At 39.0% G+C, this 24818-nt stretch overlaps 1 protein-coding gene across 1 annotated transcript in view; it reads left to right on the forward strand.

Moving 5' to 3' along the window:
* LOC122788726 overlaps positions 1 to 20223 on the forward strand; it is a 71659-nt gene extending 51436 nt beyond the window's left edge. Inside the window, exon 2 of the mRNA XM_044055618.1 lies at positions 19591 to 20223. Within this exon, the coding sequence (XP_043911553.1) occupies positions 19621 to 20223 (603 nt within the window). The 5' untranslated portion in view covers positions 19591 to 19620. The remainder of the gene's footprint in view (positions 1 to 19590) is intronic.
* The last annotated feature ends 4595 nt before the right edge of the window (positions 20224 to 24818 follow it).

Consider the following 24818-nt stretch of genomic DNA (forward strand, 5'->3'; position numbering starts at 1 on the left):
TCTGTGATCGAGAAAATGGGGGAAAAGGGTGGGAGTGATCTGTTTTAGTAGAAATACTGTTGGAGGCAAGACCAAAGGATCCCATCGATTGATTAGTAGAATATATTGTGCATTTATAGAAGGAATCAAGTCTTAGTAGAGACTTGGCAAAAGCTAACAAGAAAGGCAACAACAGGGGAGCAATGGACTGCAATTTGTAAAGCCCATAGAGTAGCAAAGAAATTCAAAATGTTTAGAATCTTTGCATGGAAATGCCAGCATAAATATTTTTACACCCAGAACAGGTTGTATAAAATGTTCCTCACTGTTAAATCAGTATTATTGGAGGTGTGGGCAAGATCAGGTGGGCGACTGAAGATGCATCTTCTGAATATGTAAAAATTGTCTGAGTTTAAAATGACTCCAACCTAGTAGTTACAGTTTTGGGCTACTCTTAGGAATTTCAAGAAACACATTTCTTCTTGCACTGTGTAGAGCATCTGCAGGAAGCAGTCAAGCTTTAATATCACTAATCTTAATTGTTGCCAAAAAAGTATAACAAGATTATAGAAATGCAAGAAGGCTCCTTATACAAGAGAGGTGGAAGAAATAATGGAATAAATCAGGAAAACTGAGCTGGCATTAAGAAGAGCCTTCACAAGGGTAAGTGGTTAAGATGGGAGAGAGCTCTTCAAGCCTAACAGATGAGGGCACAGCCAGCAGATATGTGATGTTAGCCTAACCTTCTTCTGATTATCATTTTAGGAAAGATCACGTTTAAATTATAAGTCCTCGCAATGGGGCAAATGAAGTGCAGTAGTAATTATAATCAAAGTGACTAGTGAGGCATGTTTCTTGCTTGCTCATAAATGTATTGATTAACTGTAGAGATAGCTTATACCTTAGACTTAAACTAGGTCCTTTTGTATTAACTGTTACAGGAAGACTTGAACGTCATTAAAATACATAGTGATGAGACAACCTCAAAGGAATGATCAGTGTACCATGCATGAGGACTGCACAAGCTTTTGTTATATAACTGTTATAGTATGAAAAATATGTATATATATTTGGAACATACTCCCCATCCACATAAAGCAAAGTTTATCCCTGTCCATGTTCAAGTGCAACTTAGATCTATAGATGGGAAACAGAAAATTTACCCCATGCCCTGTATACTAGTAATGGACAGATGCAACTCCTAAATTCTTTATTCCATCCCTGGGTCCCCTCATATTATCTATGGTGTGATCCCAGCTATACTCATTAGTGGTGATATATAATTATTGGCCATGGGATGGGTAAGGCCAGTCTATAACCAAATGGCCTGCAATGGCAGCTAGCCAAGTACTTACCTATGAACCTATAAAATAAAAAGGTATTATTTAAAATAAATAACTCACATTTTACAGAATTTCAGTTGTTTCTGTTGCTTTACATCATATTAAGGTATTTCAGACATAAGATAATAGTTTTATGCAACTGTTAGGAAATATTTTTTGTTTTAAAATCTCAGGACATTTGAAAATGTTCATATTGTTTTGCAGGATGCAAATACCCGTACAGGGACTGTTTTGCATAAAGAGGGACAGGTGGTAACCTTAGCTTGATGGCCTACATGCAAGCAGGCAAAAATGTCATACTGAAATAAATAAATAAGTCGAATAAATAACTTTGCAAAGATTTTGTAGTCGGGAAGACTTTACTGCAGAGATAGAATTTTAATGTCTTTGAAAAAGGCCTCAGTATCAGACACTCGCATCAGGGAAGGTAATTGATTCTGTAGCCTACTTTCAGGTCTCTTGAGATCAACAACTAGCCCCTACCTGAGATCATAGAGTGTGTACCTGTCAATAAGGGACCAGGAGCTCTTGCATGCAGATAAAATCCAGAATGTGCAAGGCCTGAAAAATCTTAAGTAAAATTTAAAACGCTGACCTTGCAGTGACTAGCCCCTGCTGTAAATCTGCAGTACAGAGATAACATGACTGGAGTGGGAAACCAGCCACTGGCTTTGGGTCAGATTTCTATGCACATTATAATGCACCAAGTCGCTATCTGTAAGCTATAAATAAGAGGCCCTGCACTAGTGGTGCATGGACAGCTCAGTGGTGCAGCAGTAGGGTTGTCGACTCACAGCAAGAGGTTCTATGGTTCGATTCTCGGCTGGGGCGCCTTCTGTGCGAAGTCTGCATGCCCTCCCTGCATTCATGTGGGTTTCCTTCCACATTGCAAAAACATGCTTCTAGAGCGTTCTCCCCAAGCCTCCGCCGAAAATTGGTTTCGGTCCAAGTCAGACTTTCCCAGTTAACAAATGTTAAATGAAATAAAAAGTAAATAAAATAAATAGTCTAAAAGAGAATACATGAGAGTATAAACCACTGTTGCAAGGTCTGAAGAAGGAATAAAAGGTTTTGCATTTATTTTTCTTAACATGGTTATTTTTTGCAGGTGTATCCCAATGAGTATGATAGAAGAAGATCACATGAAGGAAATTAACTGTTTTATTTCTTCTTATAATCACATCTTGACTAAGAGAAGCTGTGGGCTAGATGAATGTATTATAACAGATTTAGAATTTGGATTAGGAATGGCTGCATCATCTCTTTTTTTTCCTGATATATTATGTATTAATATTAACCCTGGCATCTAAAAATTCACAGTGTCTTACTGGTGAAAATAAAAGGATATTCAGTCAGGCACCTTATGTGACTCTTGTGCTATCTTGTGGGTAGTGAAGACTGTGTTGTTGATTCACTGCACAGTATTCCTTTTCTGAAATGAATCCACTTGTCTACCCAGTCATAGTAATTCTACATCATAGTCAAATTCTCTAATCACCCCTCATTAATGCCACTCAAGAGGGCCTCACATCTGGAACCTAAAGACATTTTATTTATTTAGTTAGTTATGTTATATTTGTTTACCGGGATGTCTGACTAGGCCAGTGGTCTTTTTTTAGCGGAGCCCTGGGGAGAAAAGCTCAATTACAAAAACACATTACAAACAATACAGGAAATTGAAAACAATCAAGAATATATAACTTTGGTAAATATAGGTAGCAAATAGTATATACATAAACAAAAATTGAGAGAGCAATATAAAGTGGAAAAAAGAAAGCTAACAAATAAACTAGCATGAAATAGCTTGTGCCATCACAGAAAAATGGCTGATCGGTAGATCAATATCATGGTTTTGGTGATAATTATTTCTGGGATACATGTACTGTATATGTACAAGAATATGGCTGATTGTTGCTATGCTAGTGTTTCTTGTTGTAAACAGTGATAGCTAAGGCAACACTGAGGTGAAGTACAAGAAGGAGGGAATATGATGAAACTGTAGGAAGTTTGAGATAGGTAGATAAAAACAGGAGTGGTAGTGAACTTGAGATAGGTAGACAGAAATTGGAATTCCATGAGAGAAGGGATAGTTTGAATGTTAGAATTTAGTAAGGGAAGAGATATTTTGTTTGTAAAAACAATGAAGGACAGAATGATCAGTCTGTATTTGTGCAGGAGCAAAGCCAGCTTTTGGTTAGGTGTTCCTTAAGCAATAGTTTAAATTTGGATGTGTTGCTAGAATTTAGTATTGTCTGAGACATGGAATTCCAGAAATTCCTTAGATATTTGGTGGGAGAATGGAGAGATACTGTAACGATTATTTGATTTAGTTACTTTTGAGTGGTAGTTTGATGGAGGACCTTTGTGGCCTGTGATTCGAGTAGGGCTGCACTAAGCTCTTGAGTGCTGGATAGTTGTCTGGATGGTGGAAGATGGAATGAATAAAAGTTAGTTGGTTGAGGGATAGGAGATTGGGTAGTTCAATCCAATTTAGTTTTATGAAGTGCTGTGCAGTGATGTAAGGGAGGTTAGTAGCGAATGTTGCAATTTTGTTATAGCAGGACTCCAGTTTGTTTACATCTGATTTTCTGAAATTAACGAATATTAGTGAGGCATACAGAAGGGTAGAGAGTAGATGAGTCCAAACTATGGAATGTCTAGTGGCCTCGGTTAGGTATAGCTTGAATCTGTACAGTGAGCCTATCTTAACATGGACCTTTCTGATAGTTAGAGCGAGATGTTTGTCAAATTCTAGGGGGCTATCAGGAATTTTGCTGTTCGTGAAGAGCATAAGCTTTGCTTTATTTGAACTGAGTATGCGTTGAGAGTCTGAGAGGTATTTTTCAATGTCTTGAAAAGATTGTTGGGTTGTTCATAGGTTCATAGGCAGCTTCTAGGCTATCAGCCCAAGGGCCTATGTAAGCCTAGCCAGCAAGGTTAGCTTACGCCACCCAAGAAGGTTATTTTCCTGTGCCACTGTCGAGCAGAGACACAGAAGTGATCCACGGGGTGTATTTCCTATTTCTCATCCACTCAACAAGATTTTTCTTGAAGAGTGCTAATGAAGAACTTTGCTTGACATAGATACGTAGCCTGTTCCAGAGTATGGGAAGTCTCTGGGACAGGAATCTATCCCTCCAGCATGTCCTGTTTATTGTGGTGACAAGGTTTAAGTCCCTAGAGCGTGTAGCTCGGAGGGATTGGGATTTCTTTAGGTGTAGCATGTCCAACGGCTCTGGGTTTGACATAGCTTTATATGTTAGGCAGAGATCACCTCGGAGCAGGCGATATACTACGGAGTAAAGCTGGGGTTTTTTGAGGCGGTCAGTGTAGGGCATTTGTTTGAGGCCAGTAATCCTCTTTGTGAGGTACTTCTGTGGTCTTTCCAGCTGCTGCAGATGTCTTGTGAGGTACACTCCAAAAGGAGCATTGTACTCTATAATGGGTCTAATGAGTGTCGAGTAGAGGGGAACAATGACCTCTTTTTTCCTGGATGAGAACCCTTTTATGATGAGGTGTGCCACATAGAAGGACTTCCCAACTACTGTGGCGATGTGACTATCAAAGGAGAGACTACAGTCCACCTGGGTCCCAAGGTCTCTTATCACACATTCGGTGTTAAGTAGATTGCTGCCTATGTGGTAGTTCATGGGTACAGAATTTTTACCAAAGGGGATGACATTGCACTTTTTGGCATTGAGCTTGAGGCCATGGCTCTGACACCTGGCATCTGTCTCAGCGAGGCCCTTCTGTAGGATGTCCATATTATTTGGGGACTTGACTATGGCTCCTAGTTTGCAGTTATCTGCGAACTTCATTAGCCAGAGGCCTACTGTGTTAGCCTGTACTTCAGAGAAGTAGATACCAAACAGGAGAGGTCCCAGGATGGAACCCTGTGGTACTCCACTTGTCACTGCTTTGTGGTTAGATTTGAAGTCTGCAACTTTTACAGTGTGGGTTCTGTCAGTGAGCCAGATGGCAACCCATCTTGTGACGCAGGGATTTATACCTAGTTTAGTGAGTTTAGCTATAATTCCAGAATGGGGGATGGTGTCGAAAGCCTTGGAAAGGTCAAGATAGGCTGTGTGAACCACCTTACCCTCATCCACGGCTTTGGTGACTGCCTCAAAGAAGTCGATCAGATTCAAGAGGCATGATCTGCCTTTCCCAAACCCGAACTGGGTGGGATCCAGAGTTTGGAGGTTACCAATGTCTTTGTTTATGAGTTCACTGATGATACGTTCCATGGCCTTGCAGACCAGGCTCGTCATGCTAATAGGTCGATAGTTCACGGGATCAGTGGTGGCTCTCCCTTTGTGGAGTGGGATAACTGTTGCTGTGAGCTATTCAGTGGGCACAAAGCCTGATGTGAGGCTATTGTTGAACATGGTGCTTAAGTGGGGAGCCAATTAGTTCTGAAGTTCGTGTAAAACGCAGCCTGGGATGTTGTCCGGTCCCATGGATGCTGTGTTTTTGGCTTTAGAGAGTGCAGCTTTTACCTGCGTAGTTGTGATTACAGGGGCTCTGCATTCTTCCTGTATAGATATGGGCCCTTTAGGGGGTGAGAGGGGGGTAAGGGCTCTGCATTCTTCCTGTATAGATATGGGCCCTTTAGGGGGTGAGAGGGGGGTAAAGTTAGCACTGAACCTATCTGCCAGGATGTTGGCAATATCAGTTGGTTCTGTAATTTTCATGCCTTTGTGCTGTAACTCAGAGCAGATCTGGGTGTTGCCATCTAGATTCTTGACATAGCTATAGAATGCTTTGTGGTTGTCCTAGGATTTAGTGGCAATTTTGTTTTCGTAGCTAGCTTTGGAGGATCTTATAAGGGATCTCTTACTGAGGCTGACCAGGGAGCGCCTCCACTCATGGGATTGTATTCTTTTTTGCAACAGTTTCTTCCTTCTGCTGTACAGTTTGTTTATGGCAGGGGACCACCAGATTGGCTTCCTTTTTTGGAGGATAATGTCTTGGTTCTGTTTGGGATAGCATGATCCATGCACTCGTGTAAGTGTTTATAGAGTAGGATTCAGCAGTTGTAACTGTATTGTCCATCTGCATAGGTGTCATGATGTTCACCACTTCTGTCTTAAGAAGCATGAAGTTGGCTTTGGAGAAATTTTCTACTGTGGTTTCCTTAATGGGGAGTGGGGGCGGGATGTGGATATCAAGGGTGATAAGCTTATGGTCGGATCGGACCAATGAGGAGTTGACTTCAGGTGTGGTAATGACTAGGTCTAGGATATTGTTGCCCCTGGTGGGGGCGTGGATAAGTTGATCTAGAGCATTGGAGTTTATGAGTTCCAGAAAGCATTGAGCTAAGGAGTTGGTACACCAGTGGTTTTCCCATTTAATGGTGGGGTAGCGGAAGTCACCCATTATTAGAGTGTTTGGTTGAACCCTAATATTTTCCAGTACATCAAGACAAGAGGAGTGGGAATCCTGGGGCATGGTGGGGGAATCTGTAGCAAGCTACAATTTGGATTGCAGTTTTGCCCAGAGTTAGTTGCACTTGGATAACCTCGGATGGTGTGGATATCCTTAATGAATATGGACACACCTCCGCCTTTGGTGTTTCGGTCCAAGTTACATGGCCGAAAAGTGTGGTATGAGTTATAGCCTGGTAGTACAGGGGTACTCTCTGGAACCTTGAGCCAGGTCTCAGTCACTGCACAGATATCGATGTTCTCCATTTTAAGGAGCGCCTCGAGTGAGTGCATTTTGAGATTTAGACTTCTAGCATCGAGTAGCATTGCCCTCAGTTTTTGCTTGCCTGTTCCTGTTATGGTGGTGAAGTAATACTTTCAGATTTTGGAAATTGGGAGTACAGTGTGCCTGATGTGAGTATTTATTACACCTAATTAAGTCTCATTAATCGTCAAGTTCCTTTATGATATAAATATAGGAATGGAAACTTCACTACTACAACTTATGATGTAATTAAGTTCTTAATACATTTAGATGGAAAATGCACCAATAAATGCATATCCTTTTTCCATTTGAATGTTAAGAGTGTATTCTGAGGAATAATTGAAAATGTTTACTCTTCTTTTAGATTTGCTAACATCTGTTTTAAAAATGCAGTCTCTGTTATCTAATGCTTTATTGTCGGGAGCCATCCTCGATAGTTCCTATGCTGGAGCATTCAGGTACAGAGCATATAAGCCACTGTGTACAAACTATTTTTGAAGGGCAAGATTTTGACCAGTTCAGAAGCACTTCCAGTGCTGAAAGAAATGAATAAAACAAAATGGGGGACAAGTGAGATTGTAGACAAAGTAATTATGTCCATAATATGCTCTTGTTATATTACTAGCTTCCCAATTAAAAGTTTCTGCTATAAGAATTAAAAATATATATATCTAATATACTGCTATCAAATGAAGCTTAATTCATAATTGTGGCAATACTATGTGGTATAATTAAATGTTAGCATTGCAATTATTAATCTTCAGCATAAGATTCACACAGAACACAATGTTGGGGTTGATATTAAGTTTGCCATCCAGCATGATGCATAGATCTTTTTAGTACTTACAACCATTTTAATCATATTTATTTTTTCCCAAAGCTATGGAGGCTACAGCTTTTGATGAGAAAGACAGTTTTTATCATTATACCAGTCTTGGATACAGACCACCCCAATTAATAGTAATGTGGCATCTTTTGGAGATGTAATTATGCTACATTCCTTAAAATTTAACTGTGAGTCTCTTTTTATGGCCTCTGTTTTCAGTTGTGGTCTTACCACTCTTCATCTGATAAGGTTCCCTAAGTACATGGCTTCTCTCATACCCAGTGTACTTTTTCTTAGCGTTAATATCCAAGCCTGTCTGCTTTGTAGATTCTAGAACATCCTGACCTTTATTAGTGAGATGCCTAGTCCTATGAATGAATGACCACACCATCTAGGTATGCAAGAACATATCATGAGTGGGGCTTCAGTACTTTATCCTTCAGCCTCTCAGAAGAGGCTGGGGATCCTTGTAGTCAGGATTGTAACACTGTGTACTGAAACAGACCACCAGGGGTTAAAAAGGCTGTTTAATTGCCAGATGTATCTGCTAGTATCCCTGGTTCTAGTCTAGTGCTGTCATGTAATTGCCCTTCCCTAGGTTCTCTATAAAGTCATCCGTCCTGGATGTGGGATAGCTGTCAAACTTTGAAATGCTGTTCATTTTCCTAAAGTCATTGCAAAATTGATACAGAATCCTTTTGCTGTCTAACCAGAACCATTTTTTGGTGCAGATTCTATGCTAGTACCCTTCCCTTCAGTTTTGATTCTGAATTTCTGTACAAGTATCACATGCCTTGCTTCCCCCTTCTTAAATTGAATATGTTTATCTAGCTACTGCTCTTTCTTAATCAATGTATCAACCTGCCACACAGTGTTTGTTTTTCCTTCCTACCACATTTTCTACAGTGTTTTAAAATGGGGAAAATATTTTACTAATGCTACATCAGGAGTTAAATCAGGGGTTACAACCACAGAAGAATCTAACAGTTTCTTAAGAAATGCCAGAATTTTTACATGTGTAAGAGATATTCTTTTCTTTCACCATGAGTACATATTACCTCCACTTTTTGGTTATTACTAATTCAGTGCTTTCACAACAGGTGATATTTGGCAAGAGAAATCAGTTGCCAGAAGTGATCAAGACATGAACCTTCCTTCCTAATGAAAATAAAACACATTTTGATTGTTCAGTTGTAACATACTGACTCTGACTCAGGACTGACTCACTTATCCAAGATGTAATTTTAACACCCTGCATAGGTACAGATTCACCTAAAGCATGCATTTTGGTTTTTACATTCCTTCTGGCAGTAGTTTCTTAAGTATTAACAGAACTAAGGAATGTGTCCTCTCCTTCCTCACCTAAAGCAAATTAACTTATTAGTTGCTGCTTTTATTTATCAGAAGAAGGTTCTATTCTTACTTCAGTGTTAGTCATGGAAGCAGACAGTAAAGTTTTAAACATTCTGTCATTAAATAATAAGTGCTCTAGTAAAGGTCATAGATTTTTAGAGTTCTTGGAATCACTTTGCATTGCACATTTCCTTATATTTCCTTATTTTACTAGCCAAAGCTCTTTAAGCCTGCCTACTGCTAAAATATGTAACATTTTTACTTTGCTGTTGCTATCAAGTTCAGACCAGAGCTGTAAAATGTACTTTATATCATGCACCTGTGGACTTACTGAATATCTGCATTAAAAGTCCAGATGAAAAATTTTGTTGATTGTACCTCAAGGGTTATACTAGCCTTGACCAAAAATTCATAGGATCATAGGAGGTTACCAGGTTGTTGGCCTTAGGGCCTATACAAGCCTAGCCATGTTTCACCCTTGTTCCCTCATAGATTGAGAGAAATTGACTATATTAGCGTGCAAGTTTATGATCAGCACCAACTGCCCCTATCCAAAAGGGACATAGGTGAAACCCCATGGCAAAAATTCATAGGATCATCGGAGGTTACTAGGTTATTGGTCCTAGGGCCTATACAAGCCTAGCCATGTTTCACCCTTGTTCCCTCATAGATTGAGAGAAATTGACTATATTAGCGTGCAAGTTTATGATCAGCACCAACTGCCCCTATCCAAAAGGGACATAGGTGAAATCCCCAGGGTGAGTTTATGATTTCCCATCTAACTGTCCAAGTTATGCTTTAATAGGGTCATTGAGGAGCTCTGTTTAACGTAAATGGAGAGTTTGTTTCAGAGGAGTGGCAGCCTCTGGGAAACACATCTGTCTCTCCAACAAGTCCTGTTTATGTTGCAGGTTAGGTTAAGGTCTGTAGAGCGAGTGAGTCTTGTCTCATTAGATTTGCAGATGTGCAGCATTTCCATTAAGGCAGGGTCCGAGACTGCTCTGTACTCCAGGCACAAGTCTATACAATACAGAGGACAGTGACAGTGCCTTCAGTCTGTCCATGTGGATCATAGGTTCATAGGTAGGTACTAGGCTATTGGCCCTAGGGCCTATATAAGCCTAGTCAAACAGTACCCTGGCTTTTGCCACCCAAGAAAATTATTTTCCTGTGCCCCTGTCAAGCAGAGCCACAGAAGTGATTCCCGGGGTGAATTTCCTATCTCCCATCCAATCATCAAGATTTTTCTTGAAGAGTGCTAATGAGGAGCTTTGTTTGATATAGAAAGGTAGTTTGTTCCAGAGTATGGGAAGTCTCTGAGACAGGAATCTATCCCTCCAGCATGTTCTGTTTATTGTGGTGACAGGTCCCTAGAGCGTGTAGCTTGGAGGGATTTGGATTTCTTTACGTGGAGTATGTCCAACAGCTCTGGGTTTGACAGCTTTGTATGTTAGGCAGAGATTGCCTCTGAGTAGGCGATATGCAATAGAGTAAAGCTGGAGTTTTTTGAGACTGTCTGCGTAGGGCATCTGTTTGAGGCCGGTAATCTTCTTTGTGAGGTATTTCTGTGGCCTTTCCAGTTGTTGTAGATGTCTTGTGAGGTACATACCAAAAGGGGCGCTGTACTCTATAATGGGTCTAATGAGTGATGAGTAGGGGGGAACAATGACCTCTTTTTTCCTGGATGAGAAACCTTTTGTGATGAGATGTGCCACGTAGAAGGATTTCCTGACTACTGTGACGATGTGATTATCAAAGGAGAGACTACTGTCCACCTGTGTCCCAAGGTCTCTTATCACACTTTCGGTGTTAATTAGACTGCCACCTATGTGGTAGTTCATGGGTACAGAGTTTTTACCAAAAGGGATGACAATGCACTTTTTGGCACTGAGCTTGAGGCTATGGCTTTGACACCAGGCATCTGTCTCAGTGAGGCCCTTTTGTAGGATGTCCACATCGTTAGGAGATTTGATTATGGCTCCTAGTTTACAGTCATCTGCGAACTTTGTTAGCCAAAGACCTTCTGTGTTAGCTTGTACTTCAGAGAAGTAGATGCCAAACAGGAGAGGACCTAGGACTGAACCCTGTGGTACTCCACTGGTCATGTGATGAAGGCCTTGAATTTTCTTGGTGAGAAACCTCTAAGGTCTCTCCAGCTGCTGCAGGGTTTCTGGTGAGATACATGCAGAAGGGAGCATTGTACTCTATTATTCATCTGATGAGGGTCAAGCACAGAGGAGTTATAACCGCCTTCCTTTTGGATGCTATTGCCTTACTTATGACATGTGCAACATAGAAGGCCTTCCTCACCACTGTGGGCACATGCTGATCGAAGTTAAGGCTGCTATCAACCTGCGCTCCCAAGTCTCTCCCCACTGGGTTTGAACTTGGAGGTTATTGTTAATGCTGCAATTTGCTAGGACTGCTATCAACCTGCGCTCCCAAGTCTCTCCCCACTGGGTTTGAACTTGGAGGTTATTGTTAATGCTGCAATTTGCTAGGACTTCACCTTTAATAAAGGGGATGATAATACATTTTTTTGCATTAAGTTTAAGTCCATGGCTTTGGCACCAATCATTTATCTGTGTAAGCCCTTTTTATAGCACAGACATTGTTTTGGGTTTCAGTGATTGCACCCAGCTTGCAGTCATCAGCAAACTTGGCAAGCCACAGACCATCTTTTTTCGCCTGAACTTCTGAGAAATAGATTACAAATGGAAGTGGACCCAGCACAGATCTTTGTGGACCCAGCACAGATCCTTGTGGAACACCACTAGTAAGAGGTCTGCTGGTAGACGTGGAATCCCCTGCTTTGACTGTATGTGTTCTTTTGGTGAGCCAATTGGCTACCCATCTAATGACATATGGTTTATCCCCAGCTGGGTGAGTTTATCGATGATGCCTGAGTGGGGGGTAATGTCAAAAGGCCTTGGCTAAGTCAAGATGGGCAGTATGCACTGTTTTGCCTTCATCCAAAGCTTTGGTGACATTTTCAAAGAAGTCCACCAGGTTTAACAAGCCTGATCTGCCTTTAACAAAACCAAATTGGGTCGGGTCAAGAGTTTGAAGGTCTCCTATGTCCTTGTTGATTAGGTCCATGATGATTTTTTTCATGGCTTTACAGATAAGACTGGTTAGGCTTATGGGTCTATAATTCCCAAGGTCAGTTGAGGACTTTGTGTAAAAGGGTTACAGCAGCAGTATTCCATTCAGGTGGGACACAGCCAGTACTTAGACTGTGGTTGAAGAGAGTACCCAATGGTTCTGCCAGCTCCTGTTTTAGACCATTTAGTAAGCAGTCTGGGAATGTTGTCAGGTCCCACAGAGGCTGCGTTTTTGGCCTTGGAGAGGGCGGTTATTACCTGCTCATTGGAGATACTGGGTAGGGGACTGGTGACAGGTATATTTTGGGGTATGATTAGTGGGGACAGTGGAGTGAAGTTTTCGCTGAACCTGTTTGCTAGCAGTTTGGCAATTTTTGCAGGTTCTATCTGAGTGGTACAGTCCAATGCTAATTTGGCACAAGTGTGAGTCTTCCCTTTAAGATTTCAGATGTAGTTATAGAATGCCTTGTGATTATCCTTAGCTAAGGATTCTAATTTGGTTTCGTAGGTAGCTTTGGAGGACTTAACAAAATGTCTAATTTGCTTATTCAAGGAAGGTGTCTTTCCTTTGCTGAGACCTTTCCTTTTTGTTCTTAGTCAGCAATTTCTTTCTCTTATTGTATAACCTATTTATGCTGGATGCTCACCAGGGTGTTTTTTTTTTTTTTGTGAGGATCCTGATTTAATCTTTTTAGTTACATCTGAGTCTATACACTTGTATAGGTGTTTATACAAGGCATTAGTGTACTCCTCAGTTTGGGAGAGACTGCTGTCAGTGTGAGTGGGGGTTTGAAACTGTTATGCTATCGTGTTGGAGGGTATAGTTTCCTTTGGAGAATTTTTTTTTAACCTTTTTGCTCCAGAGGGCTGTCGGCTGTTATCATTACTTTGAACAAAACAGATTTGTTATCTGACCTTACCAGTGAGGGCCCCACATACATGGGGTGGTGCATCGATCTCCCATGTTGGTGAGTACTAGGTCAAGGATATAGCCCCTTGTGTGGGTGCCTACTATCTGGTACAGAGCATTTGTGTTAACAAAGTCCAGGAGCCTTAGCTTCTTTACGTTTATGATAGTTCATGTAGTCAGTTTCTTCCTTGTCCATACATATTTATATAGTTTTGTATAGTTTGAATATGGTTATTGCATACTGTGTGACTGATAATCCCACTAAATTAGCTATATTCCACCTTTTATAAATGAAGGTGTCAAAGGCTTTTCACCTACTTTGAATTTTGATGTAGAAGTTTACTTAGAAAGAGTTTTAACAAAAGAGGAGTGGATAGTCTTGACCAATTTGGCTAAGACCAAACAGTTAATCTTCAAAACCACAAATAAAGGTAAAATATTGTTGTCCTTATTGTACCGGAAAAAAAACATATATTTGATAATCCTTATTTGACTGAAGACTTTATTGATTGTAAGACAGCTTTGCTGGATTATGAAGATTTGTTCAAAAAGAAGTATATGATGGGTAGGTTAAACCAAGGTAGAGAGACAACTTACTGTTAAACAGTCTAAAATGTTGCCTTTATTGTTTGCCAAAATACATGAATATTTGGTTAAGTTCCTGATTAGACCTACTGTATCAAGTTGTAAGTATTTCTTCAAATTTTAGAACCCTTAAACACGAACTCTTAGTTAGAGAAGTGGTTACACATGATTCTTATGTCAAGGGCGCTGGGAATTTTTGTTTATAAATTTTAAACACAGAATGTACAAAAGATTTGCACTGGCTGATCCTCCATGTTAAGGAATTATATACAATATATAATGTGAGCATGAATGTGAAGTCCTTTGCCAGTTTTAGTTAGTGCCTTAAAGCTAAATATTGTGTGCAACCAAATTATTTTAGTTTGTGTTACATTTCTGATGGACAGCTGTGTAGGAAAATTGGACTCCCTCTGCAGATTCTTATGCAAATTTAGATATGTTTTTGAAAACAAATGTGTTTTTAGTCATCATTTGTTTTTATTTCTAATGCAGTATGTTTTATTAGAAATATCATGATTTGATTTTTATCTACAAAGGGGCACGTAGGAAGCAATAAAATCCGGCTAGGATTGAATAGTCATTATTTATGTCTTTCAGTTTATATATTAGACCTCAGTTATCTAAGTTAATGTTTTAAGTCTGACAATGACCTTTAGAAATGTGGAAAATTGCAAAAGGTTTATATAGAAAAGCCACAGGGATACTTTAGTGGAAGAAATGACCTTCTTCCCTATTTACTTCCAGCCTTAGCCTTGGAGAATAGTTGCGTGTTAGAAGGATATGTTGTTTGTCTTTTCGGCTTTTCCCGGTTAGGGGTCGCCACAGCGCAACTCCGGTCCGCTAATGATTGGCAATAGATTTTATGGTGCCGAGTTGTCAGCCTGATGCCCAACCTTCAGCGAAGGCACGCCCATTCATGCATGTCTTTTGGAGGCCGCTCGACCGCGGGGAGAACATACAGACTCCACACAGAAGGCACTCCAGCCGTGAATCAAACAGGAGAACCTCTTGCTGTGAGGCAACAACGCTACCTCTGTAGCGCAGCGGCTTCTCTATGTAGTGACAGGAAATATTTTTGACAGAAGGAGAGGTAGCTTTGAAAATGTTCTAAAAGGATGGACTGCTGAGCAGCCAAGTGCTCCGGATTGTGCAGAACGCTCCGCATTTGTGATCAGTTAAGCCCCCTGTTCCGCATTTGCAGCCGTGATTCCGCTTTGAGATTTTTGTCAAGTAAGTTACATCTTCAGCTTAAGAAACTTTTATGAGTGAACTGTTCTGTGCCCTCCCGTTACATGCTCGGTGCTGCCACATGTCTTTGTGAGTGTAAGTGTGCCTTCTTTTTTTGTCGTAAGATATAGAATTAGTGAGAGAAAGCTTGCACTCTTGCACCTCTTAACTCCGCAACCATTGAGAGATACTTTTTAAAACTTTAATCTGGTTTCACCTCGAATGTTAAAGTCATGAGGATATGCCGCAATGTCTGACCTAAGAATCAGCAATATTTTATTCACGGACATCAGTTAAATGTGCCTCTGTTGTTCTGACTTCATTATAATGTATATTGAGTTGCACTGCCCACATAATTCCAGATTATGTGCTATTGATGCCAAGTAACATTACGCATGTAGTACGGCATGACAGGTATACAGGGGCTTTATTTCCTTTTGAATGTCTTATTTTGTTAGGATAATGACTTCGCTCAGCTATTAAAAGTGTGTATATATGTTATACTTTCATTTTTTTCACATGAAGGCCCTTGGTTCATAAACTTGTAGAATCGGGGTCATAGTTAAAAAAAATCTGGAAAAAAACTTTCCTAAACGAGGGCATATTTTTAAATGTTGCTACTGCTGCTTAAAATTATAGCTTTTGTTAAGTAAGTTGCAGTTTCTAAAATAAAAAAATAACTGCTGCAAAAGATTTTAGGAGGAGCGTATAAAATTGAGTTAGGGATGCCCCTGGAAATTAGGTACACTTGGACAGCTACGTTTATAAACCCATTAGTTGTTAACCTACTGACCCCTTCCAGCCAATAACTAGTCCAGTGGCCTACAGTAACAAAAGGCAATTATTTAGCAACTATGTTCTTCTTCTTTCGACTTTTCCCGGTTAGGGGTTGCCACAGCAGAACTCCGGTCCGCTAATGGTTGGCAGTAGATTTTTACAGTGCCGAGGTGCCAGCTCAACGCCCAACCTTCAACGAAGGCACAATTATTCAGCAACTATAGTTTAATATAATTATATTAAATTAATTATTTAACAACTATAGTTTAATATAATGAAATACCTTGCCCAAAAATCACTGCATCACAAAGAAACAAGTTTCAGTACTAAAAATATAGACTTGAAAATGACACACACAAATTAAATAATAAAGCAACACTAAGCCAATAAATATGAGAGAGAAATAAAATGGTCTCTAGTTTAAGTTATGATAATTGTTTTATGCAAGGTTTGATTGGCTCAGAACTATACATAGAATAGATGTTAGAGGCAAGGTAAATGTACTGAGTAGTAGTTTGAGAACAAGGCAAGCGCTGAAGTTACTGTATACTGGATAAGGTTATAAGGGCGTGGGCAAATTTAGGCTGGAGCCATAGGTCTCAACCTGCTAAGAGGCCAGTGTGGGACACAGACCATAGCAAATAGAAGCAAAACAGTACCAAAGTAAATAACTGAAATACCAGCAGTTAAAAGGAATTATTTTAACTGCTGGTATAGCAGTTATTTACTGTGTGTGTGTGTGTGTGTGTGTGTGTGAGTGTGTGTGTGTGTGTGTGTGTGTGTGTGTGTGTGTGTGTGTGTGTGTGTGTGTGTGTGTGTGTGTGTGTGTGTGTGTGTGTGTGTGTGAGTGTGAGTGTGAGTGTGAGTGTGAGTGTGAGTGTGAGTGTGAGTGTGAGTGTGTGTGTGTGTGTATTTTTCTATATGAGTAAGCCACTGTCTTTTTGCTGCTACATTTGTGTGTGTGTATATGTAAATATCTGTGTCTGCAAGAGAGTGTGTGTATTATTAAATACTTACATATAGTATATTTTGGTTGAAAGGCCATGGTCAAAGTATGCTTTTTGCGCAGTGCAAAAATTAGGTGTTCCACATTTTGACTGTTTGTCACACATTGCTATGGTCTGTGTTCCACATTGGCCTCTTAGCAGGTTGAGACCTATGATGAACTGTTTTGAGAGAAGCAGATCTAACTTTGAAAATGTTTCTGAACAGCAATCATAATATTGAACTGGTTCTGTTGGCTTATAAAAAGACAACTGTAGCCTGCAAAGAAGATTTATATGTAGAACAAGTTATCTTACATGTGATTTCTCTGTTAGAAGTAATAACATTTCCTGGGCTAAACAACTCATTTTTTTGTGAGAGAATGTAATTTACTAGATGAAAAGTTAGTTAACTGGGTAAAAAATAAATCCCTCGTGTTATGTGATTATTTTTTTAAATGAAAAGTTGTACAAATATCTCAACACCATGGAAGAGCGTACAATGTATGATCCCCATGCTGTGACTTCCTTCAAGAATAGTAGTAGGGGAAGGCTTATTTTTAATGGACTTTTTGCTTGTCACTAAGAAAATATGATCGATGTTTTTAAAATGTCATTGTGATTTTTATATTGTATGAGAGACTTCTAGAAAAGTTAAAGTTTGGCTGCAAGAATATATAAGGAACATTATGAAAGAGAGTTAGAGAAGAGTGTCCCTTGGCATTACATTTTAATTATTTATATAATCTGTTTCAAATATTAGGTGTAAAAAATGAACTAAAAAATTTACCTTGTACAAGGAAAGTATTTTTGTATTAAAGTATGATACAATGAAACCTTTAGGGCTTAATACTAAATGTGACTTAAAGCACACAATAATTAATTAATTTATTTATTTTTGATAAGCTAGTTACCAAAATATTGTATTCCCTTTTATTCATTGGTTCTGGTTCTGCTGTGAAGGACAGGTTATTCTGAAGCATTAAAAGGAGACATTTTTAAGTGATGATATAAAATAATTTATTTATCTGAAGAACTGCAATTTTATTATTAGATTTTCCCCTCCTTTTCTTTTGATGCATGCGTCTGGATCCTTATACTCCATATGAGTGACCATCAATTCTGGTAGACGAATATTTAGTCTAACATTTTATCTGAAGGATGATGCCTTAGCATACTTCTTGTGTGCAGCACTATATTATCAGTAATTACTGGAATAGGAACTGAATCACGTAATGTGTGGATAGAACCTACAGTTTTTTGATCTTCGCATTATCAGCGGCAAATGTGTAATCTAATGATCTACCAGACCAAAAATACAGAGCATAAACTGTTGAACGACACAAATGAAGGCGAAGACCTTCGTCTTCATTTGTGTTGTTCAACCTACTGATCTACTTATCTTCCTGGAATAAGAAATGGTGTACAGTCACATTCAGATTAATTCTGACCTAGCCTCTTAGACCATTCTGGCTTGTTCGTAAACCTGCTAGTTGTATTAAGTTTCTTAGTTATCTGACATCTTCAAATCAAAAAAGAACTTCAGGCCACTTCATTCATTCAGTATTGTGGTTGTTGTTGTCTCTTTCGGCTTTTCCCAGTTAGGAGTCACCACAGCGGAACTCCGGTCCGCTAATGATTGGCAGTGGATTTTTACTTGCTGAGTTGCCAGCCCTGACGCACAACCTTCAATGAAGGCACACCCATTCACGCATGTCTCCACACAGAAGACGCTCTAACTGGGAATTGAACAGGACAACGTCTTACTGTGAGACGACAACGCTACCGCGGCACCACTGATATGGTGTCATTTAGCGCAGTGTGCCAGTTATGTGTCATTGCTGCCACCTTCTGGCAACTAATGCACATTGCTTGTTGATACAGAAGTACCCATGTTTCTAATTTAGCATAGCTTGAGGAGAGCTTTACAGGTAAATAATGAGTCGGAAGCGATAATCAGTGGTTTAGTGTTCCTCACAAAGGAAGACTAACGTACTCATATTCACACAAGTTTTAAAGACCTTAAGGAATGTATATGTTAAAAGCTGAGACTTCTTGTGTCTTTCAGCTTTTTCCCAGTTAGGGGTCGCCACAGCGGAACTCCGGTCCGCTAATGATTGGCAATAGATTTTTACGTACCAAGTTGCCAGCTCTGACGCACAACCTTCAAAGAAGGTACGCCCATTCATGCATGTCTCCACACAGAAGACGCTTTAGCTGAGAATCGAACAGGACATCGTCTTACTATGAGGCGACAATGCTACCGCAGCACCACCATGTTAAAAGCTGAGACTAAACTCCTGAAAACAAGATTTAATATGGAACTTGTAGAACTTATTTGCTGTAGAGAGCTACTTTATATTCCAAAGACTAGTTCTTGCAATTTCCAGGCATTCAGTTGTAGAGTAGTTGTGGGTACAGAAGCAGTGAACTAACAGGTTGGTTTGGCAAATGATTAGGCAGTCTGCAAGGCCAGCGACAGTATAAAGAGTAAAAGACATTGTTAAATTGCAATGTATTACAATAACCACTTATGTATTTTTTATATTTATTGAGAAGTTTTGTGATTTTTTTCAGCCGTGACTTACAGTAAGGAAGAAAACATATCAGATAAAATTCAGGCAAGCAGCAGATATGTAACAAGGAAGTAAATAATGTTGACCATAAATACAGCAGGTTGAATAGTATGTGCAGATTAACAATATGAAGTTATTGCATCAAAACAATTATTTTTTTTTGTTTGAAAAGGAAAATGCATGTTCAGTTTGTCTACCTAAAATGTTTTTTTTTAATATCCTTTTATTCCTCATAGAATTCTTTTAAGGACCATGAAATTCAGAAGATGTATAAACAACCAAAAATTCATATATTTTTTGGAGCCCCCATTATCACAACAGGACTTAAATCTTCTGAACAAAACTCATCTGTACAAGACAGCTCTACGAAATGGGAAGAATTCCAGTTTCTTTATGATAACAATAGACCATGTAGTTCCACTACAGAAAAGACCAATGACTGTTATGACGATAAAAATGTTAGAATCAAAGAAGGGTGTTTTGTTCGCCAATCTGTAAATAGCGATACCTGTCCGTCTAAGGGCACTTCAACAGTCAAGAGTCACAGACTATCCTCTGCATGTTATAATGAAGTGCTTTGTGACTCTCTAAGAGAGTATTTGGAGGGCACATTCTCTGCTGAACCACCCAAGTCCAGTCCTCCATGTAGGCCAAGTAAGACATCAAGATCAGAGGTCTCAGCAGAAACTGAGTATCTCTGTGTAATGACTGCAAGCCAGACTGCTGTCCAAATCCAAGGCCAATGTAATGTTCAAGCTCATTCTGCAGAGACTGAAAACAATAAGGAAGTCAGAGATGAGGATGTAACCCTGCACCAAAACAAGGAAACCTTTCCTTCTACCAATTCATTTGAGGGACTTCAAAGATAGACATAAATTATTTCCCCAAAGATCCTAAAGACTGTGGCACTAGTCATGTAGCAAGTATGACTTTATGCATAGCAAGCAGTATATCGCCTGTTCATGAAGAAATCGGAAACTCTCAAGACTTGTTCAGTACACCAAGTGACCGTTCAGAGAACCACATTCACACTAAGCTGTGCCATGAAAAGTTACGTTGCTGTCATGTCAGTCCATGTAGTAAAAAACCTTACAAAAGAGCAAAGATTTCTAAAGATGCTTCCATGAACCTGTTTAAGAAAGGCTCAAATGTACATGATGACTTTGAGAAAGCTAATAAAACATATCAAGCTTACAGTTCCATTACAAAAACAGAGCTGCTTCAGAGATGCACAGACAGCAATATTAAATACCACATATTGGTCACAGTGATGCATCCTTGCCATGTAAAAGAAATCAAGTTAAAATCTGGACCAAAGGCAGGCTCCCAGGTACCATTAGCAACACTTGTAGTAACTGACCAATCAGGGATTGAAATGAAACTAATTCTATGGAGGGCTGCTGCATTTTGGGCATTGACTGTCTTTCAGGAGATGTTATCCTAGTAACAGGTGAGTTGTTCTGCTGAGACTAATTCTTAATCAGGTTATTTTCAAGGATAAACTCTTTAGATTTCTTTTCAGGGTGCAGGGTAGTTAAGGTTAAATTCAGGCTTCTGATCTGCTGAATAACATAGTAACTGTGGTTCATAAATCTATGTTTCCTAAAATGGTACCACTCTTGCAGATAACATTCTAAGAGGTAAAACAAAGGCCTTAATGCTTCACAACTGAAGTTAAGGCATGTGGGGTAGTGAGTATGTGACTACAGTACATATTATATAATAAGACACAACATTTTAGCTTCCCATTAGGGACTGCCAAGTCTACATTATCTAATTATTCATCATTTTTACACCATATTTTCTTATTCTTTATAAAGTGATAATAGTCATATTTCAGTTCAGTACTAGTTAGAGAAATGCCGCTTAATCATCCCATTTTCAAAATTCATCATGAGTTTATTTACAAGGAGATGAATAAAATTTGCACTTCTTGACAAAATATGGAGAAACAGAATAGTTAAATGAAATGGTCTTTAAAACTGTACTTGCATCTTGCTGGAAAATAATTCAGGGTGGTTTCATTCCCATGTAACACAAATCCACACAAAGCTTCTAAAAACATTCAAGGCTCAGAGGTATTTCCCTTTAGCAGAATCACAGCATGAGAAGTAACAGTCCTACAGTAATGGAAGATTCCCAGCAGGTTCTTACACTGGTAACCCGAACTCTGCAGGTACAACAGCCTTTATATGACCTTCCTTTGCTGGACAGCAGTTTCATTCTGATAATAATGTCATTTTCCACTTTAATGTACTGGGACCTGCTCTTCAGAAATTCTTCTGGAGTTAGGACTACACATGCATACTGAGCCCACTGAATTCAGGCTTAGAATACAGCTGGCTTTACTCTTCCATGACTTCCTGTTTCCTGCCTGTAACGATTGTAACTGCTGTCAATTTAGGCTGGAGCCATAGGTCTCAATGTGTGTGTGTGTGTGTGTGTGTGTGTGTGTGTGTGTGTGTGTGTGTGTGTGAGTGTGAGTGTGAGTGTGTGTGTGTGTGTGTGAGTGTGAGTGTGAGTGTGAGTGTGAGTGTATTTTCTATATGAGTAATATCTGTGTCTGTGTGTATTATTAAATACTTACATATAGTATATTTTGGTTGAAAACATTGGCCTCTTAGCAGGTTGAGACCTATGATGAACTGTTTTGAGAGAAGCAGATCTAACTTTGAAAATGTTTCTGAACAGCAATCATAATATTGAACTGGTTCTGTTGGCTTATAAAGACAACTGTAGCCTGCAAAGAAGATTTATATGTAGAACAAGTTATCTTACATGTGATTTCTCTGTTAGAAGTAATAACATTTCCTGGGCTAAACAACTCATTTTTTTGTGAGAGAATGTAATTTACTAGATGAAAAGTTAGTTAACTGGGTAAAAAATAAATCCCTCGTGTTATGTGATTATTTTTTTAAATGAAAAGTTGTACAAATATCTCAACACCATGGAAGAATGTATGATCCCCATGCTGTGACTTCCTTCAAGAATAGTAGTAGGGGAAGGCTTATTTTTAATGGACTTTTTGCTTGTCACTAAGAAAATATGATCGATGTTTTTAAAATGTCATTGTGATTTTTATATTGTATGAGAGACTTCTAGAAAAGTTAAAGTTTGGCTGCAAGAATATATAAGGAACATTATGAAGAGTTAGAGAAGAGTGTCCCTTGGCATTACATTTTAATTATTTATATAATCTGTTTCAAATATTAGGTGTAAAAAATGAACTAAAAAATTTACCTTGTACAAGGAAAGTATTTTTGTATTAAAGTATGATACAATGAAACCTTTAGGGCTTAATACTAAATGTGACTTAAAGCACACAATAATTAATTAATTTATTTATTTTGATAAGCTAGTTACCAAAATATTGTATTCCCTTTTATTCATTGGTTCTGGTTCTGCTGTGAAGGACAGGTTATTCTGAAGCATTAAAAGGAGACATTTTTAAGTGATGATATAAAATAATTTATTTATCTGAAGAACTGCAATTTTATTATTAGATTTTCCTCCTTTTCTTTTGATGCATGCGTCTGGATCCTTATACTCCATATGAGTGACCATCAATTCTGGTAGCGAATATTTAGTCTAACATTTTATCTGAAGGATGATGCCTTAGCATACTTCTTGTGTGCAGCACTATATTATCAGTAATTACTGGAATAGGAACTGAATCTGTGGATAGAACCTACAGTTTTTTGATCTTCGCATTATCAGCGGCAAATGTGTAATCTAATGATCTACCAGACCAAAAATACAGAGCATAAACTGTTGAACGACACAAATGAAGGCGCTTCATTTGTGTTGTTCAACCTACTGATCTACTTATCTTCCTGGAATAAGAAATGGTGTACAGTCACATTCAGATTAATTCTGACCTAGCCTCTTAGACCATTCTGGCTTGTTAAACCTGCTAGTTGTATTAAGTTTCTTAGTTATCTGACATCTTCAAATCAAAAAAGAACTTCAGGCCACTTCATTCATTCAGTATTGTGGTTGTTGTTGTCTCTTTCGGCTTTTCCCAGTTAGGAGTCACCACAGCGGAACTCCGGTCCGCTAATGATTGGCAGTGGATTTTTACTTGCTGAGTTGCCAGCCCTGTCGCACAACCTTCAATGAAGGCACACCCATTCACGCATGTCTCCACACAGAAGACGCTCTAACTGGGAATTGAACAGGACAACGTCTTACTGTGAGACGACAACGCTACCGCGGCACCACTGATATGGTGTCATTTAGCGCAGTGTGCCAGTTATGTGTCATTGCTGCCACCTTCTGGCAACTAATGCACATTGCTTGTTGATACAGAAGTACCCATGTTTCTAATTTAGCATAGCTTGAGGAGAGCTTTACAGGTAAATAATGAGTCGGAAGCGATAATCAGTGGTTTAGTGTTCCTCACAAAGGAAGACTAACGTACTCATATTCACACAAGTTTTAAAGACCTTAAGGAATGTATATGTTAAAAGCTGAGACTTCTTGTGTCTTTCAGCTTTTTCCCAGTTAGGGGTCGCCACAGCGGAACTCCGGTCCGCTAATGATTGGCAATAGATTTTTACGTACCAAGTTGCCAGCTCTGACGCACAACCTTCAAAGAAGGTACGCCCATTCATGCATGTCTCCACACAGAAGGCGCTTTAGCTGAGAATCGAACAGGACATCGTCTTACTATGAGGCGACAATGCTACGCACCACCATGTTAAAAGCTGAGACTAAACTCCTGAAAACAAGATTTAATATGGAACTTGTAGAACTTATTTGCTGTGAGAGCTACTTTATATTCCAAAGACTAGTTCTTGCAATTTCCAGGCATTCAGTTGTAGAGTAGTTGTGGGTACAGAAGCAGTGAACTAACAGGTTGGTTTGGCAAATGATTAGGCAGTCTGCAAGGCCAGCGACAGTATAAAGAGTAAAAGACATTGTTAAATTGCAATGTATTACAATAACCACTTATGTATTTTTATATTTATTGAGAAGTTTTGTGATTTTTCAGCCGTGACTTACAGTAAGGAAGAAAACATATCAGATAAAATTCAGGCAAGCAGCAGATATGTAACAAGGAAGTAAATAATGTTGACCATAAATACAGCAGGTTGAATAGTATGTGCAGATTAACAATATGAAGTTATTGCATCAAAACAATTATTTTTTTTTGTTTGAAAAGGAAAATGCATGTTCAGTTTGTCTACCTAAAATGTTTTTTTTTAATATCCTTTTATTCCTCATAGAATTCTTTTAAGGACCATGAAATTCAGAAGATGTATAAACAACCAAAAATTCATATATTTTTTGGAGCCCCCATTATCACAACAGGACTTAAATCTTCTGAACAAAACTCATCTGTACAAGACAGCTCTACGAAATGGGAAGAATTCCAGTTTCTTTATGATAACAATAGACCATGTAGTTCCACTACAGAAAAGACCAATGACTGTTATGACGATAAAATGTTAGAATCAAGAAG

The sequence above is a fragment of the Protopterus annectens genome, chromosome 14.part0, assembly GCF_019279795.1.
Source record: "Protopterus annectens isolate FY-2018-M chromosome 14.part0, PAN1.0, whole genome shotgun sequence".
NCBI lineage: Eukaryota > Metazoa > Chordata > Ceratodontiformes > Protopteridae > Protopterus > Protopterus annectens.